The sequence below is a fragment of the Salminus brasiliensis genome, chromosome 4 (genome assembly GCF_030463535.1).
Source record: "Salminus brasiliensis chromosome 4, fSalBra1.hap2, whole genome shotgun sequence".
NCBI classification, from domain to species: Eukaryota; Metazoa; Chordata; class Actinopteri; order Characiformes; family Bryconidae; genus Salminus; species Salminus brasiliensis.
Window position 1 is genome coordinate 36,275,155 of NC_132881.1, and position 21,007 is coordinate 36,296,161.

Below are 21,007 nucleotides of genomic sequence, written 5' to 3' on the forward strand. Positions count from 1 at the left end.
GGATCACCAGGTATAAACAGGGCCTAAAAAACAATTATCACTATATTTACATGGTAAAACCTCAGGATTACCAATTATATTACCAATCACGAGAAGAGTAGGCCTGTCACAATGAAAATCAATATTAGTAATAATTGTGCTAAACAATATTTTAGTCATTTTCTGATATATATATATATATATATATATATATATATGCACATTTAAAGACTGGTTCCCCTTTCTGTTCATGTATCTGTGGAGTTTGCTGGGGCTTGTTTGTACACTTTGTAATGTGTGCTCAGTGTTGCTTAAACCATGGCTAGTCAAGATGGTAGTTTGTAATTTGTAGAAGGGCGGGTAAAAGGGGTGTAAGCATTAAAGGCATCAGAGAGCAGAATTTACTTTTATATGACACTGCTGCTTAAACATCAAATGCAGCAGTTGCCACAATGCTGGATTTTACAGTTGGTGTAATTTTCTCTGTGCTGCTGCTAAAGTGGATGTGATCATTAATATCGCTAATATAGTGATATAGTGCTTTTCTCCCAACTTCAGAATTTCCACTTACACTTAAAGAATCTCTTTTTCTCCATATTTTAGTTGGTTTTATGTGAGAAATATCACGGGATTGCCTTCACAAAAGTGTGATCCGATGGGGACTTATGAGAGCGGTGAATCAAATGCTCGTAGGGGTGCATGAGAGCACCCTTATTGGGGAAATGTAAAGAAATGGGACACCCTTCAGCCTTGCACACCTAGCGGGCATGCAAAATAAGGGGGTGCAAAGGCGCAAGTGTTAACAATGGTTCTTAAAAAATCTCCATTGTACAACATGCCTTGCGGCATTTACACACGTCTCCGTTTTACGGGCTTGAAACTCTGGCTGCATTTAAAACAAAAACGTATTAGCATATTAACTTAGCCAGAGCCTATGCTGGACAAACACAAAAAAATTATACTAAAAGCTTCCTTTAGCAGAGATGACGAATGGCAAATTTGCTCTATCACAGCTTAATGGCTATTGTCTTAACAGTCCTTTGTTATTCATTATATAATTAGCTTTTAAATGTTTAAAAAGAAAAGTAGGCCTATCCAGTTCTCTCTCAGTTCTGTTACCCAACATGGCCTATCATCACCTCTCCAGGATCAGCGCAGATATCGCCCAGTTCTAAATGTAACACACACATTGTCAGCTGTGCAAGCAGGAAAAGCCTGGCACATCCATAAATACTTGTGTGTACAAACACTCTGAATAGCCAAACAGGGACGAATGCACCTGAAGTCCCCCCCCCCCCACCACCACCACACACACACATACACACAGACAGTGGAAAATGTGTTTGGCATTCCTGTGGCACAGACTTGCGTGCCAGGGATAAAGAGCCATAAATAATGTGGTAGTGCTAAAAATAGCGCAAGAAACACGAAACACATAATTTACGGCTGAGAGAGAGAGAGAGAGAGGGGAGCAAGGGAGGGCACATTATGCAGCGAATACAGACACTGCTAAATTATAAATGCGGTAATAATTTAGAGCAGGGACGAACCAATATCCTCTCCCTCTGGGGAGAAGGCCATACTGTAACAGCTTCCCCTGCCAGTACACATCAACTCAGCTCTTACACAACCCAACACAACCCTTAGGATGCTGCTAGAATTTATGGAGCAATTTTAAAGGGATACCTTTAGAGCGGAGAGATGCTAAGCGATAGGAGGAGACATAATGAGTGCAACACAAGCACAATCTTTACACTATGCTAGGAAGTTTCCAGTGACACTATTAAGACACTAAAATAACTAGCAAACTCCAGTTTGTTCATGTAAATCCTGCTGTCATGACTTTTTTTTTTACAAGAATTTACAAAAAAAATTTAAAAAGTAATCTCAATGAAATAAAAATATATACTGTGAAATAAGTGAGTACATAACTATTCACACCCTTTGAATTGACTGGCCTAATTTAACAGAGCAAATTGTGCTACTAATTTCACAATTGCTTTGTGAGGACGGCCTGCTCTACACATCTACAACAGATTTAACTGAACTCCAGGGGATGTTTAGTAACTCAATTTTCTTTTTGAATCCATCCCCTGTACATTTTTGGTATCCATAACGTTTGATTCTAAGTTGTGTGGAGTGTTCTTCATGGTGTATTGTGTAGCTAGAAATAGTGATGAACCAGTGACTAGACCTTCCGGACAGGTGTCTTAATACTACAATCATTCAAGGCACATTTACTGTACTCAGCTGATCTACATTTCAGTCATTGTGAGACTACTAGCACCAATTGCCTGAACTTCTGTTGAATTTGTTCAGTCACACACACACACACACACACACACACACACGTATACAAATATAATGATTTACGCACTGATTCACTTACTCTACATTATATATTTTGATGTAACTGACATTACATTGTAGAATTTTGTTTTCATTTTAACATTTTTGTTGCACATTCTTGTCAAAAAAAATTAAAAATTATATTGACCATGATTCCATGTGGAATGTGTATGTCTGTCGAAAAAACAAGTAGTTTAGACATAGACTAAAGTAGTTTAGTACTTTAGATATAGTAATATACTTTATGTTTATTTAAATTTATGGCATTTGGCTGATGCTCTAATCCATAGCAACTTACATTTGCTCTAAGTTACACTTGTAGGTGAATGCAGCTTTAGCAGTTCAATTGTCTAATGACACTTATTGGTGTAGCTTTTTGTGCTTGATTAACCAGGAAACCAAACCCTACACTGTCGCTTGTTACCCACTATGCAACACCACCTGCTACAGAGGTGCACAGAGGTGTTTACCCAGTGACACATCTCATCAGCCTTGATTGTCCTGAACATGGATATAAAACTGACAACAAATGCAGGCCCTGATTCTGCTCTGAAAGGGTTATTATGCACACAGTGTTTCTCAGTGCTTGCTCACTTTTCACGGTTGAAGATCATGAACTCCTGCTGCACGACTTCAAGGCACTCCTGTAGATAGTCGTTCTCCTGTGGAAAGCACAAGACCAGTCACAGGTCAAATGCACACAAGACGAACCCGCAGCACGTTTTAAAACCAATCAGCACTTCCCAGATCACAGAAGCTCTCTCTCTCTCTCTGCCCCTGCAGCCGCCGCTGGCATTGTGTTCGGCCTGCTTTAGTTCAGACTGGACACCATTATTGTGGTTGGCTTGCTTTCGCTCGGATTGGATGCTTCAGGCGGGCCAAAAATAGGGCCTCATATTTCTGAAAGCGCTGGAGGGCTTGACAACAGTACTGAAAGCTTCATAATTTAATCATCCAGGTAATAACGGAGGAGGAAGCTCCTGCTCCTGGGGCTGGGGAGGCTCTTGTTAGTGAAGCTTCCACGCCTGTAGTCCTGCATTAGCTCATGAATCAGGAACAACATTGGTATTGACTACATTTAATAACTCAGATCTACATAAGCAGCCGGCAGAGTGGCAAGCGTTGCATTCTAGATTCAGTACTCAGTGCTAACGCGTGCAGCAGTCTACAATAACAACACTGCAAAAAGTTTAAAAGCAGGACAACTGTAAATCAACTTAGTTCTCAAAATCAACTCAAACGTTCTCCTAACTCAAGTTTTCCAGTTTGCAGTTAGGTCCGCCATGCAAACTGAGTTGACCTCATTCAAAAACACCAGTAAATGAGCTGCAGCTTTCCTTCTTTCTGTGTCTCTCTGTTTACTGTTTCTTCCCATCTGCAGGTCAGAACTCCCCTATTACTTGAGTCCTATTCTCAAACTCTGATGCACATAGAGTTGTGGTGTTGATGGGATCTGGACATTGGATCTCCTGCTTTTTGACAAAGCAAGCAGCTAGAGTGTTGTACGTATGAGGTGTGTGTGAAGAACCTTTAAAAAGATGGGATGTAAACGTTCCTCACTCTCACATCTCTTTCACAAAAGGTTCTTTATGGAACCAAAAGTGGTTTTTTTATGCCATCTTTTGTAGCACCTTTAGTGCAAGGTCCTGATTGCTTGGGTTTGAGTCCACTTTTGTTTAATATATTTAAGAATTTAATAGAATTTTTCTCCCTAATTTTAGATTTTAGATGGGAGAAATCACTGGTTAGTACTCTACCCTATCACATGTAACGCCCCCGACACTGAGAGGTTGACAGACACATGCCTCCTCCGGCACGTGAGCATCCAGCCACCACCTCTTTTCCAACTGTCAATGATGCAACATGGATGCTCGGAGGTTATAAGCTTTTACAAAGCTTAGAACTTTCTCAACCTTAGAAGAACATATGAGTGGCGAGGTAAAGGGCTGAGGGTCATGATAACTCACAGACTGGGAATCCTTGCTGTTGTCCCTGGATCTGTTCTTGGCCAGACGTTTCTTCTTCTTATGTAACGGGCGAGATTCTAAAATCATCTCTTCCAGCTCAAAGGTGGGGTCACAATGCAGACGGCCTTTCTGTTTGCACCCACACACAACAAACACACAGTGAACAGTACTGAACAATAAGAAACACACAAGGCAATTTCCTTAGCAACTGATCCATAACCTATGAAGAATACGAACACATGATGTGGCATTTCTTCATCTTTGTGAGTTCGGGTACTAATCTGTGTACGCACAGCATGTTTTCTGTTTACATTGTGTGTGCATGTGTGTGTGTGTGCGTGTGTGTCTGGCTCCAGTGTGTGCCGTGTACTGTGTAATGTGCTGATGTGTTTAATCGGCTCCTACATTGGGAACAAATCCAGCCTCCGTCTTCTTCTCGTAGACAGCGTCCCAGTTGACGTCTGAGAGGTAGGGGGCTGTTTGCATGTGAGCCAGACTGTAGAAGCGGTGCTCTGGGTTCACAGTCAACAACTGAAAAACAAACACACGAGCTTGAATGCCGCTTACACTCATACACATACAGACTGTACACATAACGCTGTAGATACACTATATGTCCAAATGTTTGTGGACACCCCATCTAATGAACGCATTCAGCTACCTTAGGTTTCACACATTGCTGACACAGATGTGCAAATGCACACACTCACAGCTTTGTTTAGTCCCTGCAGAGAAGTACTGCCAATAGAATAGGACTCTCTGGAGCAGATAGACATGAACCTATTGTCGCCATGTCTAATGCCAGGCGTGGGCTAGAGGGGTATAAAGCCCCCCAGCATTATGGTTTGGAGCAATGGAACTGTGTTCCCTGGAATGATGGTTGGTGCTCCATCCTTTTGGGATGAGTTGGGGAGTTGAGGATGAGGTGGGGTGGTGATCATCCAACATCCTGACCTCACTAACACTCTTGTTGCTGAATACAATCCAATCCTCACAGCAATGCTCCAAAATCTAGTCAAATGTCTTCCATGGACAGTGGAGACAGTTAATCCAAGAAAAGCAGGATCAACTCTTTTTTGGTAGATCGGACCACGCCTTCAAAATATGATGATATGGGACAAGACTGGAGAAGCCAGTCCCCTCTCTCTGATAAAGGGAGGAATGAAAGATGACAGACATAAGGGAGGAGACTTCTCATAGACATGTGAACAATGTAGAGATGGCATTTATAGGATATTAAATTAGGAAGATTCCATTAAATAATGAAATAACTGACTTTTTGTCACGTAAAATTTCAAACTCAACACTGTACATAACTTAAGACACAGAGATGTTCTAAGTATATTCATTATTTTAAAAAATATGCATTATTTAAAACAACCACCAACACAAAAGTCTTCAAGTGTAGAAATACAAGTGCACACATACGTGCACACACTCTCAAACTAGCCAAATTCAGATGGGAAAAGCACAAACAGAAGCTGACCTTACACAGGGTTAAATGTAGTGCATGTTATTTTTCAAGGCCACTGGTTAGGTTATGACTGTTAGACGGGCCTGTCCTCTGAGTGGACCTCTATTTGAGCATGTTTTCTTTATATAAGCTGCTTTTTAAATTCAGCACATACTCCAAGGCTCTTTGCTTTCTTACTGATGATTCTACCTTCACATTTTGTGCAATCTAAAGTAGATGAGACATCATTCATAACACAAAGAAAGTCTCTCGGCTTCCTTTTAACCTCCAAGTCCTCCCTCCTATCACACATTTAGATTACACTGGAATCTGCATTATCTGCTATTTTAGAAGACAGTTGTTTATGTGGTGTAGGCCGTGGCACACAGCGATAGATTGCTTGTATAATGGTCTACATTTTTGTGCAAGGATGTGTGTTTGCGCAGGAGGCACCGATTTAGGTGGATTGAGAACTCTGTGTGAGCACTGATATCCTGCACCTGTTTAAATGCAGCCAATATGACATCACGACACAAATGGCTGTACATTTTCCATCTGTGGAGGCCTACAGCTCCATCTCTTCCACAAAAACAACTCATGCCTTTTACCTTCGAACAGCAGCTGCTTATATAATTCTGCACCTCTCTAGCTGAGTGTCAGATATACAGAGGAGAATACATGCTGGATCAGCTTTCTAGCAGAGGGCTTGGAGACAGGTGCTGTGTGATTAGAGGATCTGCAGCGCCATTGGTTTATATAAATGCCAAGTGAAGCTTGAACATGAAGATGTAAATAATTTCTAATATGATCTTTGTCAAATTAATTTAAATTTTGAATCTGATAAACCCCAATAACAGGAACCAGTAGACAGCTACACATTATTATTATTATTATTATTATTATTAATAATACATTTGATAGGCTGACTAACCCAATACTGATAAGGGATGTCCTTATCCATTTTTCTGTCCCTAATCCAATCCAAGTACCTTAATGCTGACCAATACCGATATGATCTTTTTGTTTTCAAAGATAATGCAGCCACCAATTAGCCATAACATTAGAAGCTGTGAAGCAAAAAAACAAAAAAACAAAAAAAAACAAAACATTGATTACCTTCATCTACAGTGGCATCTGTCAAGAGGTGGGACTGAATAGGCAGTAACTAAACAGTCCTTCCTTAAAGGTGATGTGGCAAAAGCAGAACAAATAGAATCTGAGCCACTTTAACAGGGGCCTGTGATGGCTAGAAGACCAAAACTCCAAAACATCAGACAGGTCTTGCTGAGGTTTTCTGGTATGCAGTGGTCAGTACTTATGAAAAGTTCTCTGAAAAAGGACATACAGTAAGACAGGACACCTGCAGACGTCTTGTGGAGGACATGCCTCAAATGGTCAGATCTGCTATGGCAGAGGCACAGGGGGATCCTACTCAATAGCTAATCTAGCTAAACAGTGCTTTAGTAATCAATTCTGATGAAGATTACAGCCTGGACGAGTTTCTCTAGATCCTGTTGGTCAACAGGATTCTGTCTGTTTTTAAGATGATAAAAAACTGTTTTGGTGTTTTGATGTGTTCGGTGAGGGCAAGATCAAAGTCTATTTGAATGAAGAGATTTTGCACTTGGTCTTTAGTGTTTAGAGCCCTGGACTCAAGGTGTGCAGAGATGTTAAGTCATTTCTGCTTTATCCTTTTTTAATTGAAGGAATTTTTTTATCATCCACTGAGAAAACCAGATACATTCTGTGTGTCAGCTGCGTAACTGTAATATGCTATTTTATTGTCTTGTACAATTTGGCCTAATGGAAGCATTGATGAATTGAACTTAAGTGGCCCAAAAATTGATGAGGAAGTTTTGTCTTCCGGTTCCATGTTAGCTCCACATATGGATGCCCACTAGGATCAGTGATGGGACCATTGATGGGGGTTAAACATGGGCCCCACTGGGGTTGTACACTGCACATGGGGCCTGGATGGGACCCAAGATTACGGTGGGCATTAACAATGGGGGGCATTTAGGAAGCCCAACAGGGTCCCAGTAACATGTACAGACCCACTCAGAGCACATGACCACCTGGAAACCACCTAGCCCACGTTCCACCTATGTGAGCCCCACATGAGCATGTTGGCTGGGATGTCACAGCTGTTCTGTCAGATTCATAACTACTGATAGTTAGAAAGAAAGCATTTCATTACTGTGCTAGATTGGCTGGTCGACGTTGTCAAATAGGGAGGGGCAATATGACGATATGTTATCATTATCCTGATAAATTGCATAACATAGACAGGCAGTTTAATGTGGATATGATAATGAATCAAAATATAATACAGAGCAAAACGTGCAGTATAGGGGCATCGCTTAACAACCCACTCCAAAATGTTCATGTTATGCCCCTCACTTCTTTGACCCTAAATTTATGTTTAAAATATTGTGATAATATCTTAAACCCAGTATATTTCATTAAATACAATTCAACTATTTTTGTGCACGTCTAATGAATGTATCTGGGTTTGGCAGATGCTCCAGAATGCAACCCATGGGACTGCAATGTGCCAACAGTATAGTTTGGAGAAGGGGGGCTAATAGTCTTGGCTGTTTTTCAGGGTTTGGGCTCTGCACCTTAGTTCTACTGAATGTTAATGATACTGTTAATACTGTTACCAAATTCCAACTTTGTGGCAAGAGTTTGGGAGAGGACATTTTCACCTGTGGAGAAGGCATGACTTTACCCTTGTGCACAAAGCAGGGTCTATAAAGACGTGTCTTTGAAGAGTTCAGTGTGGAGAAACTCCACAATTGACTGGCACAGAGATCTGACCTCAATCCCATTGAATACCTTTGGGATGAACTGACACATCGTTTGCGATCCAGGCATTCTTGTCCTGACAGACAAACTCCAAAATCTTGTGGAAAGCCTTCACAGAAGAGTGGAGACTGGTATGTACACAAAGAAGGCCCAACTCCATATTAAGGACAACTGTTTGGAAGGGTTTGTCCAACAAGCTGATACAGGTGTGCACACAGGTAAAAATCTGCAGCAGTTTATAGAGCTGGGTTGTAAACGATTCTCCTATAAATGGATTTAGAGCTTCTCTCTCAGGATTACATGACTTGCTTTAGTATGTAAATTCCAACATTCACTTCTTGCCACTTTACAGCCATTAAATTCAATCTGTCATCAGTCCAATTGCCCATAGGGGGCACTGTTGAGCTGGCATTAGTGAGGCAGTTTTCAGGGCCAATTAGTTTTAAATAAGAGCACTGGAGTGATGGAGCTCAGAGATAACATGGGCTCATCTGTCTGGGGAGTGATTATAAAAAGTTATTCTGTTATTAGGAGTCTGATAGACTTATAAAAGGATGACAGCTGTCCAGGCTTATCGAGAGACTGTGTCACACGCCAACGACTCGGAGACAGGATCCCCTGCCCGTCTGTTGGGATGTTCTTGGTTGTCACGGAAACCATATCTGTGGAATTTTTTTTGGCCACGCCGGTGTGGTATTATCTCCTGAAGGCTGGGTCTGTCTCCTTGGAGTCCAGACAGAAGTAATCGATCTGAGCACGCACGAACGAAACAAACGAACGTCCCAGTCGAGGGTCAGGACAAACTCGGTCAATGGTTACAAAGGCGTGCCTCAGATTCCAGTGGTCTATGTGTTTGTGTGTGTGTGTGTGTGTGTGTGTACAAGAGAGAGAAAAAGAGAGAGAAGGAGATTGTGCTATCTTACACCCTTACAGCCCTTGCTATTCACCTCTTCAGCACAATGGACAGCTTCTGTGTACGTCTGACCCTATTTCAGATGACTTTGTCTCCTCTCTCACTCATTATTTTTCAGTGTCTCTATGTCTCCCTTGTACTTCCTGTCCATGTCCACCCTATGCTCCACTCCCTTTGCTCTAGGTTTCCGTTCACAGCCTGCCTTTAGACTGTATGTTGCCCTTTCAAGGACCAGCCACCTTCCACCCATTCCCCTCCAATTACACATCAGGCTTCCATCTTCTTCTATTCCTCTTCCCTCTCCCTCTCTGCCTCACTCCTACATTCCCTCATTATGTCCCTCCTTCCTTCTCTCTCAGTGAGTTTCAAACCCACTCGCTCTGTTCTACACCCTCCACTCAGTGCTCATTCTCCTCCTCCATTCTCAGTTCTAAGTATTTCTCCCTTTCCCTTTCCTTTCCACTCTTCCAACTTTCCGCTCTTATTGCTGATTTTTTATTGTCTGTTATTTGGATGTTTAATTCATCTGCTCTTTCCTTCGCTGCTGCTTTTAGTCTTTGGGCGCACATCTCTCATACCATGCCTTAAGTTACAAATAATGGCTAAATGAATCTCTCTGAATGTCTCCTTCCATCCCTCCCTCCCCCGTGCACAGACACCATTTCTTTCATTCTTCCTCTCTTTCTCTCACCTTGCGCAGCAGGGAGACGAGGTCTTTGTGCCAGGAGGAGCAGTACTGCACACTGACTGTGCTGAAAAGCTGCAGCAGAGACTCCACTGAGTTACTGGCATGGATGTCATATGGCCTCTGAAAGAAACAAAGAAAGAAAGAGAGAGAGAGAGCAATTTCACTTTACCTTTGGATGAACGTCACTACACAACACTATGGAATACAATTACCCTGGCCCATTATCAATGCTCTCTGAAAACGTCAGTAAGACTTTGAATGCATTGTTAGAGAAAGATAGATAAATATAGATAGAGAGCTGAATACATTCTACCCAGCCATTCACATCTAGATAAAACATTCAATTATTTAATTTAATCCATACCTTTGTTTGACAGTGGAGTATGAGAAAGTATAATTGTCCAATTGTCCTCTATAGCTTTGTAAAGATATCTTAATACTGAACTGAAATACTGAGAATCTGGTGTGCAGAGCAGAGGTAGGTGAGTTTTCTCTCTCTCTCTCCTCGTTATAAAAGAAGTTGTAAAATTCCACTTCCACACCCAGAGTCATACTACCATACCGTACCGTGTACCACATCACTTCATAACATCTAGCCAATCATTATCAAAGTATATACTTAAGAGATGACTTAATGTATGTAAATCCAAAGGGTCAGAAAAGTCAGATTAGACTGCAAGAAAACATAAAAAAAATCCTTCCTGGTTCTGGAACAAGATTCTTTGGACAGATGAAACTGAAGAAAAAAAAAGTATTGATGATCCAAAACCTGTCAAACATGGTGGTGTCACTGTTATTGCATAAGCATGTATGGCTGCAAACATGCATAATGTGTAAATCGCTTTCCTTTTTGCTCAGATTGGATCAAATGAAGCTTCACAGTATAGATAATTATGACTCCAAACACACTGTGAAAGCAACCCTAGAGCTTTTTAAGGCAAAGACATGGAATATAGTGACTCAACCCAATTGCAACTCAGCACCACTGCACTTACTGAAAACAAAACTAAAGGCAGAAAGACCCACAAACAAGCAGAAACTGAAGATGGCTGCAGTAAAATCCTGGCAAAGCCTCTCACGTAAGGAAAATCTTTTGGTGAATAATGTCGGTGATGTTCATAGGTTCCATAATGAAAAACAGATCCTATATTTCATGTTATTTCATGTTCCTATAAATCATGTTAGATTGTCTAATTACTTTTGATCCTGTGAAAATGGAGGGACTATGTAATAAACGGTTGTAACTCCTAAAGGGTTCATGCAATATTTTTTGTTAAACCCCTTGAATTAAAGCTAAACATCTATACTTAAAAAATCTTTTTTACTTCTTTCCTTTGGGGTGGTGCATATGAAACATTACTGTGCCTGTCCAAATATTTATATACCTGACTGTATGTAAATGTATGTACCATGACTGTAAATGTATGTACCATGATTTTTCCTTTTTCTTTGTGAATATTACCACTATTCATATTAAGCTTTTCTAATTTAATTTGGCAACAGCTTATTAAAACTCTCTGACTTGAACTGAATTAAACTGAATTGAACTGAAGAGAAAAAGAAAGAGAGAAATAAAGAGAGAGCGAGAGAGAGAGAGAGAGAGAGAAAGCGCAAAAGAGTCAATGAAAGGTCAGACATATCTCCCCACACCAATATGAATAAAATGGGTGTAATAGAGCCATATATCTACAGTGACATGAACTCACTGAATGCAAGCAAACACTCACCCAACCGCGCAGGACCTCAAAAATAGTCACCCCAAGTGACCACCAGTCTACTTCAAATGCATAGCCAGTCCCCCCACTCACAAACGACTGGAAAATCTCAGGAGCTGTGAAGGACAGAGGAACAGGAGGACAAAATCTCAGTAAAACTGGAACTATACATGTTTCTTATGTTTCATTTCAACCTGCACATAATACTGAATGCACTGTAAAACTAGACTGTAGTTAATACTCAACACTAATCCAATCCACATGTACACATACGTCAAACCAGATCTCCTGTGCTACTCCTGCAAAGCCTCAATCCGACACACTTGACTGAGAGCTAAATTTACATTCTGAAAGACTGAAAAACACTTAAGAAAACTTGAATATTGAGTTAAATTCATAAAAAATGCGTCTCTTGGTAACATAATATCTGTGGGAAAGCGTGCCAAAGCATTGAAAAGTCCTAAATGAAGTGTGAAAATGTACTGAAGTAGTGGAAGGAGACAAGAAGTGTTCAAAAGCTGTGATGCTCTGGCCATCCAAAAGAGAAATTCTAATAAGTCTGGCTGAGCTTCAGTTGTGCAAACTGGCTGAGCTGTTACCCACACGTAGAGATACCTAACAAAACACTACCCTGAATATCCCTGAAGTCCACTAAACACCAGATGTGGTTAATAGGCCTGACATGCTGCTTTATTCATCAATGTACACTATGTGGACAAAAGTATTGGGACAGACATCTTGAATTCAAGTGTTACATTTAGTCCCATTGTCACAGGTGTATAAAATCAAGCACCTAGCCATGCAGCCTGTGGATGCTACCATAGCAATAATTCAGTTCATGAAATTTCTTTCATCTAAAGAAATTCCACTACCAACTGTGAGAGGTATTATTAAAAAGTGGAGGCGATTTGAGTTCTTTAAATGCCTTTCTTAACCCCTTAAAACTCCAAGGCGAATTACACACTAAGACATATTATTCAGTAACTACAGGGTCTTTTGTACAAACTGGTGGGGTAGCACTTTGGTAATAGCTGGCGGGCCACAGGCTTTTGAAGAGGTTACATTTTTAAACATTTCATATCAGTTTTCTGAAATATTTGAAAACTCAACCCAAAAGCCTGTTTCTACCTGGTTGTTATTAATAATAATTCTATTCATAGAATGTCCCAAGAGTAGTTTTTTTATTTATTGTATATATATATATATATATATATATATATATATATACACACACAAATCAGCCATAACATTAACACCAAACAGCTCCTTCCTTCTACACTTCATTGTAATTAGCATACAGGATCACTTTGCAGTTCTATAATTATAGACTGTAGTCTATCTATTTGTCAGCATACTTTCTTAGCCTCCTTTCACCCCGTTTCAATTGTCAGGACCCCATAGGACCACCACAGAGCAGGCATTTTTTTGGGGTGGTGGGTCATTCTCAGCACTGCAGTGACACCCTGACATGGTGGTGGTGTGTTTGCGAGTGTGTGTTGCACTGGTTTGAGTGGATCAGACACAGCAGTGCTGCTGGGGTCTGTTTCCACTCACTGTCCACTCTATTAGTTACCTCTACCTAGTTGGTCTACCTTGTAGATGAGAAGTCAGAAGACAGAAGCTCATCTGTTGCTGCACAGTGTGTGTTGTCATCCTCTAGTCCTTCATCAGTGGTCACAGGATGCTGCCCACAGGATGCTGTTGGCTGGATATTTCTGGTTGATGTACTATTCACAGTCCAACAATGATGCTGAAGTGTTGATCCTCCAGCAGACACACACTAACATATGGCATTATGTCATTGCAGTGCTCAGAATTTCCCACCACGCAAATACTACCTGTTCTCTAGGGTTTTGACCATTGAAGAACAAAGTATGCAGAGAAACAGACGTGCTACTGTCTGTAATTATAGAACTACATGACAAAATTGACGATGGACAAGTATAGAAACAAGGCAGTGGTATTAATGTTATGGCTGACCAGTCCTTGTAACCTTGTAACTGTAAATATGTTTTCTGGCTAGCAAATGTTTACAACAGAGTGTAGAGTTTTTTTTGATACTGTGATATGTGTGGAAAACGTTAAGGCTTTGGATTTTATCAATACCTCCCAGCACTATTCTGTGCAGACTGCCAGAGTAGCAGCTGTGAGAGGTGCTCTTACCCATGTATGGCTTGGTTCCAGCTAAAGCTGTGGCTCTCTCTCCATCCTTGATAATAGTAGCGATGTTGAAGTCTGTCAGGTGGGCATGACCTGAGTGACATAACTCATGAAAAACATCTCCAGTAGAACAGCCACACTATCATCAATTGAGGACTGGCTCAACCCCAAGTGACTCTACTACATCCAGTGAATTCTGAAGGCTCAAGTCTTTGACACAGACAGGTTTCCGGTAATGGCTTTTACGCATTAGAAACCGTGCCTGACATCTCAACTATGTAGTGACCCATTCACTGAGACAGTCAGAAACTAGAGCAAGCTGAGGCTTTTTCCCTGAGTGCTCGGAGAGTGCGACACTATGAGGAAAAACAGCTAAATAAACCCATGCGAATGAGACTTGAACACCTGTGGACAAAATAAAAAAAAGCCAAGTTGAGGGGAGTTTTAGAACAGCTTGTCCTTGAGCCCGGGCTTGTCTTTGAAGTATTATGGGGTGTCTGACACTGAGACCGGCTTACTGCATGGAGACAGACTGTGTTACCGTGGCAATGCCTGCCAGCCTGCGGGATCACATCTCCTACATGTCACCTTGGACCACTTCCATATGTCTGCTGAGAGGCTATGGAAACATACTGAATTTGCACACACAAACGCATGCACGTGCACACACACGAGTGCAAAGTCCTTACCTTGTTCATCCAGCAAGATATTGTCTGGTTTGATATCCCTGTAGAGACAAAAACATCATGTTAGTGTCTTAACAGGGGATGCAACCATTTACACATGAACCCGTTAATGGAGTTAAATGCACCATTGAAAGTGAGGCTATAAAGGCTAAAAGATAGAGATGTTCGATTCAGGTGAAGCACCATCAAGACAAAGGCTGACTAGAGGAGGCGTAGCTGCAGTTCTCCGGCAGTGGAAGAGCTGTGTGACACAGGAAAGCTAACCCTACCAGATCCTACTCTACCAGATCTTTTCAGCTAGCTAACAGCACACCATGCTGGACCTAGAGGACCCAGAGAGGACAGCAACACTGTCCGCTAAAACTCAGGAATAATTACAATGTTCTTGTTACGGTGCAAAAAAAAAAAAACAGAGCTAAGCTATGCTACGAGGCTATTGTGAGCCATTGTGGTGATGTAAACCAGCCAGCATTCATTTTCACAAGCCCACAATGAAAGGAAAATCGCTGGATTTCATTCGGAGGTAAAATAGTACTGAACTGTTAATAGGCTTGTAAAATTGCATCTGGGTATTTCTTTGACCCAACTAAAGTCACATACTTACTATTTATACATAAAAAACAACAAATACAACTTAATACTAATATTTAACATTAAGTATTATTCGATATATTCATATTAAATATTAACGTCGATCAAGCTCCTTATATGCAAATGCGAAAGTAGTCTGAGGCATTAACAAAAGGAGAACAGCAGATTAAATGGTAAATGGCCACATTAGGGTTAAATAATTTGAATTGATTTGCCTATTCACCTTCCTTCAGTGTTAGCGACATTAGTGTTAAAGACCAAACAATCCCTTTAAGAAAACTGCCAGCGATACATTGATAACAATCCTGTGTAAACAGTCTTTGGAGAAAGTGATGTGATGAAATGTCAAAGCCCTGGTGGTTTCCATATCTCTGATCTCTTCTACTGTCACTGAATAAGGCATGCCTTAAAGCTGTCATACATAAGATGAAGAGATATGAAAGTTCTGCTATTTGGGCTAAGACCTACTTCTACACTGTACTGTCAGTTACTGCAGAATGGCTTTGGTTTCTGCTCAGCACCACAGCAAAAGAGTTGACACCAGAAGGGCTACCCCTGTAGGTACAAGCTGCTGAAAATGTGCTTCTGCCTGAATATGTTTTGCTTGTGTGAGGACACCAGTGTGTCTGAGTGTGAGTGTGTCTGTGTGTGTGTGTGTGTGTGTGTGTGTGTGTGTGTGTGTGTGTGTGTGCGCAGTGTTATAAAATTAAACCGCCTTGTTGCCCTTTGCTGGTGTGAATGTTCAGCTCTCAGGGGGCATTCATGGATTTCTCCACGCCTGCTAATTGCCTAGGACACACATACGTGCCTCCAGCACACACACCAGTGCCTCACTGTGGGGTCTCTTGCACACACACACACACACACACACACACACACACACACACACACACACACACAAGCGACTCACTGTTTACAGCCAACAGCCCCCATCATGTTCAAACACACAGACATACACACACTCCACTTCCCCCAAAGCTAATTAACACAAAGCCCACACTGCTGATGGTCATCCAGGATGATCGGATTAATGCACAACGCTCACAGTCTCCGCTTCCTACTGCCTATATATACTGACAGCATTATATACACACATAGAGAGACCTTTTCATTTCACCTAGAAATAAACAAAAGAAAGTTTTCAGATTTGGAAAAAATAGCCAAAAAAAGGTCATTCTGCTCAACACTTGTAAAATAAAGATTGTTTGAGGGTTCCTTAGTAAAGTTATTGGTGATTCTATGATCCTACATAGAACCATAACAACTCAAAGAACTATCTGGAGACCTAAATGAGTTTGCCTGGACACCCTTCAGCAGGATAATACACCCTGCCACACTGCAAACACTCTTCAGGAATGGTTTGAGGAACATGACAAAGATTTCAAAGTGTTGCTGGGACAATAAGTCTGATTCATGGCAGGTCCACCTCAGCTTACAGGCCTACCTGTTGCCAAAGTCTTGGTGCCAGAAACCACAGGGTACCTTCAGACGTTTGGTAGACGTTTGGTAGAGCCAACAGCATATGAGGTCATAATGTTTTGACTCATTAGTGTACATGTGGTGGGCAGTGGTGGCTCAGCGGTTAGAGCACCGGGCCCTCTGGGCGCTGGAGTTGGCTGCCCACCGCTCTGGGTGTGTGTGTACTCACTGCCCCTAACACGTGTGTGTGTGTTCACTACCAGATGGGTTAAATGCGGAGGACACATTTCACTGTACAGTGTACACTGTACAGTGACAAACATGTGCACCTTTACATGCAATTTTGGTCCAATGACATGTTTGGTTGATTTTCAAAATACACTATATGGACAAAAGTATTGGGACATTCATCGGTTTGTCTGGAATCAAGAGTTATCAGTCAAGAGTTTATCCTTCTGCCCTGGGATGGATACTCTGTACTTCTACTAGGTTTTGGAGCATTGCTTTGAGGATTTGATTGCATTTAGCCACAATAGCATTAGCGAGGTCAGTATGTTGGATGATCACCACTGCAGCTCATTCCCAATAGGTTCATGTTTGCCTGCTACTTCTCTAAAAGGCCTAGACAAGTTGTCTGTTTGTGCATTTGCACGTTCATTCATTAGAAGGGGTGTCCACAAACATTTTGACTTATAGTAGTAGGTACACATCTTCTATGTACGCACTTCTGCACATTTTAACATGCATTTTGCATTTTAACATATTAAAAAAATAATAGACATCATTTTATGGCACATTTTATTTGTTTGATTTTTTCCTCGTCCGCTAAATTCATATCCATCTCTCTCTCTCTCTCTCTCTCTCTCTCTCTCCCTCAATGTAATGCTTGCCATGTCACTAAATGTCAAAGGATTTTCCACCACATCAGAAATCTGAAAGCAGAAAATTGTCCAAAGCGAAATACCCCTAATCCCTTAACACCACTGAGTTGGAAAGAAAGGAGAGAAAAAATACCCCTTCTTTATTTCCTTCTTCCAGGATTTCTTTGCTTGGACTAATTTTACCTCCTTGGGCAACATAACACGACAGTAGGACTGTTGCTAGGAGACACTTCTCCCCTAGTTGGTGCAACAAAATAATTGCATAGTGCGGCCGCTCTCCTGTCAGGAATCCAGGGTGTGGAACCGAACACTACTGCCAGAGACGGCACAGCAGATTTCACAGGGCCGGCCGAAGACCGGCCTGCTGGCCAGCCAGGCCAGGGCCCAGAGGGGCCAATGAAGGCCATGAAGAGAAATGCTACAGACAGTGAGAAACTTAATCACCCTAATCTGCAGCTTAAGTTTCACGGTGATATTAGAGAGAGTTGCAGAAACAAAAAGCAAATGACACATGGCATTAAGAAAAGAAATAGAAACGTCCATTTCCATGTGTGTGATGTGGATCCGTAAGTACTGGGCCTAAGGTCTCTGCAAAAACCTAATGTGCAAGGCTGAGTGGCTCTTTGTGGCTGCGTCTGAAAGGTCATAATGACAGGGGCGGCAGGCTTTGCCTGGGGCTTGAGTCACAATTTTACATATCAGCGAATCCCTGAGGATGACGCACGCATTGGCAAATCACTAGGAGTGACAGCTCTGACAAATCAGATGCCTCATTGCACATAGCACAACACCACCAACAGGTCTTTATTACACAGCGCTGGACCCTGTTTAGTGGACCCTGATTGCAGTACTGTTCTAGTGCTACACTGCCCTGTAACAACACTGAGAAAAATATTTGTTGGTAAATATTTGTTATGTTCCTGGATCTTTTTTTTTTCCACATGATCCATTTAGGAAGTATGTACGCATGTCAACCTGCTGGTTGACTTGCCCAGCTGGGGTAATTCTAGGCATAAACTACCAAAACGGTTACTGTAATGCAATAAAACTAAAACCGAACTAATACATTTGTAAAATGTAATGTTCACAGCTACCTACCTGTCTAGATAGTTGTAGCTATGGCTATTAAAAACTGTGCTCTTCAATGAGGCTCAGCTACGATTGCTATGGCAGAAATAATGTTTCTTTGTCGAGAGGATTGCTAGTTCAAATCCCAGTCAAACTGCAAGCCATTGGCAGCCAGCGTGCTGGCCAGCACTGGCAACTGCTGCTTGACCAATTAGAGCCCTCTGAGCATGTTGGTTGCCCAGTGATGTTGCATCAGCAGCAGTTTGGAAGTGTCACAGGAGGAGAATGTGATAAAGGGGGATGTGCATGGATTGCGTAAATGGAAGACAATTGAGCAGAAAACGGAATACAATTCACTCAAAAATTGCTGAGCTGAGCTATGTAAATGTCAGAAGAGTCGTGTCACGCCAAAACACCTGAGCTTTCAGACATTGATATCCTTTTACAACACCATTACACCACCCAGTGGATATAATCAGCATTACACAGTATTTAATGAGGGGAATAAGGTCAAAGAGCTGAAGACGTTTTTTGTTACAGCAATTTGATAGGCTGACCATGCGGATACAATTCCTGTTAAAGGGGTTCAAAAGGAAAGTCATAATCAAAGACAAAGCAAATTAGTCCCATTGTTTCTAGTCTAGTTGCAGGTAAGATGTTTCATAACCTTGTAACATAACAAGCATGCACATATAATCACAAACCCATCTACATATGCTCACGCAACCACCCACCCACCCACAAACCCATCCAGGCACATCACGCTGCTTCTTAAGAACTCTAGTGGGTCTAATTTACAGCATGTTTGCCTTAAAAGTGGCATAAATGGAGGAGTTTAATAGTTGCTCTCAACTGTGGCCCCAGCGGAGTCTCTGCAATATCTAAAGCTGAGCCAGGACCTTCTGCTCCACTCAGCACTTTCTCTACTTGCACTCCACCTCACAATAGAGGAGATGGATGAGAGTAATTACAGTCCCAGACATCTACAGCATCTTTGCAAAATGAAGAGGAAAAAAGGGAGAGGAACAGGACCTCAGCTGGAGCCTCGGTTCAGTATAACATCCCTAATGACGGGTGACACTAATTATAAAATCAGCCTGAGCTTCGCAATTGACCTTCCGTGGCCTTAAGATGAATACATCTCCTTGATTTTTAAACTAGTTTACCTAGTGAGGAAATACAATAGAGGAGAATGAAATGTGAGTGCATTTGTGTGTCTGGCTGTGTGTGTGTTTGCCAGAAGGTGAGAAAGCACCAGCAGAGCCACCAGTGAAAAATGCTGTAAGAGAATGGAGCTGAAAGTTTGATTAGAAGTTGATGATGAGTCATTGAAGATTTCAGACCCTGGTTATTTGTCTCTGGTGAGTGCAAGGGGTGTGTGTGTGTGTGTGTGTGGATATGTGTGGCCACCCTGGAGTGTGCTGCAGGGTCAGGCAGGGAACTAGCTGGGGAGAGGCTGTAATGAAGCATAGGTGGAGCCTAGGAGTACTCATACAGACTGTCAAGCTGGTTGCTGAATAATGGATAACTGTCTTGCAATAATTTCTCAGAGCTCATACGCACTGTGAGAGCTGCCCACTCATCTGAAAGGACCATTATACCTTATCTCCATTTTCAAATCAAAATGTCAAGATCAAGGGATCAAAAGAAATGCTCCAAAATATTTTTAACTCACTTTTATTGAAAGTTACGTTTTTTGTTTTTTTTTACTTTTTCTGTAAAGTTGCTGTTTTGGAGAGCTGTATGCCCTCTTTGTAAAATTCAGTGGACATTGAAATGTCCATGTTTTCTCATGGTTTATTAGCTCTCCAGTCTTTATGCGCACTGTAAAAAAAAAGGTTCAACATTTGTACTCAGCCCTGGCTCAGTAAATAAGGAAATAAACAAAGAGGCTAGGACCAAGCCATACAACACTATTCCAGCCAATCAGCAACAGGGGTGTTTATGCTCGTGCAAAGGAGGGGAGGCGTAGGGGCGAAGGAGGTGTTTAGGCACCTCAGAGCATTGAAAGGCATGAAAAGGGACGATGATGTTGCTCTATTCCTGAACAGAAACAGGATGTTGCTGGATACGTGAGTAACATTGCCTTATTTTTGCTGTTTCACAGAAATAGCTCAGTATTGTTCTGTTCTGTTTGCAAATGTCCGTGATATATAATCACAACTGGTCTTATTTGGGGCATGGAGCTTCTGAAGGAGCACAGAGGGGATGATTTTGTTTGTTTGCTGAGTTCAAATATCATTCTCCAGAATAATATACAGCACCTTTAATACCTGATTCACTGGTTTTGCAATGGCAGTACCAACCAATTCTCCGGCTACTGTATTTGA

General features: G+C 41.6%; 1 protein-coding gene across 1 annotated transcript in view; it reads right to left on the reverse strand.

The window, feature by feature from the left end:
• The window catches only part of LOC140554848 (serine/threonine-protein kinase 32C-like), a 109,007-nt gene that overhangs the window by 2,605 nt on the left and 85,395 nt on the right, over positions 1 to 21,007 (reverse strand). The window contains exons 5-11 of the mRNA XM_072678259.1: positions 14,722 to 14,759; positions 14,036 to 14,125; positions 11,885 to 11,988; positions 10,161 to 10,277; positions 4,701 to 4,826; positions 4,296 to 4,424; positions 2,923 to 2,990 (exon numbers count right to left, since the gene is read on the reverse strand). Of these exons, the coding sequence (XP_072534360.1) occupies positions 2,923 to 2,990; positions 4,296 to 4,424; positions 4,701 to 4,826; positions 10,161 to 10,277; positions 11,885 to 11,988; positions 14,036 to 14,125; positions 14,722 to 14,759 (672 nt within the window). The remainder of the gene's footprint in view (positions 1 to 2,922; positions 2,991 to 4,295; positions 4,425 to 4,700; positions 4,827 to 10,160; positions 10,278 to 11,884; positions 11,989 to 14,035; positions 14,126 to 14,721; positions 14,760 to 21,007) is intronic.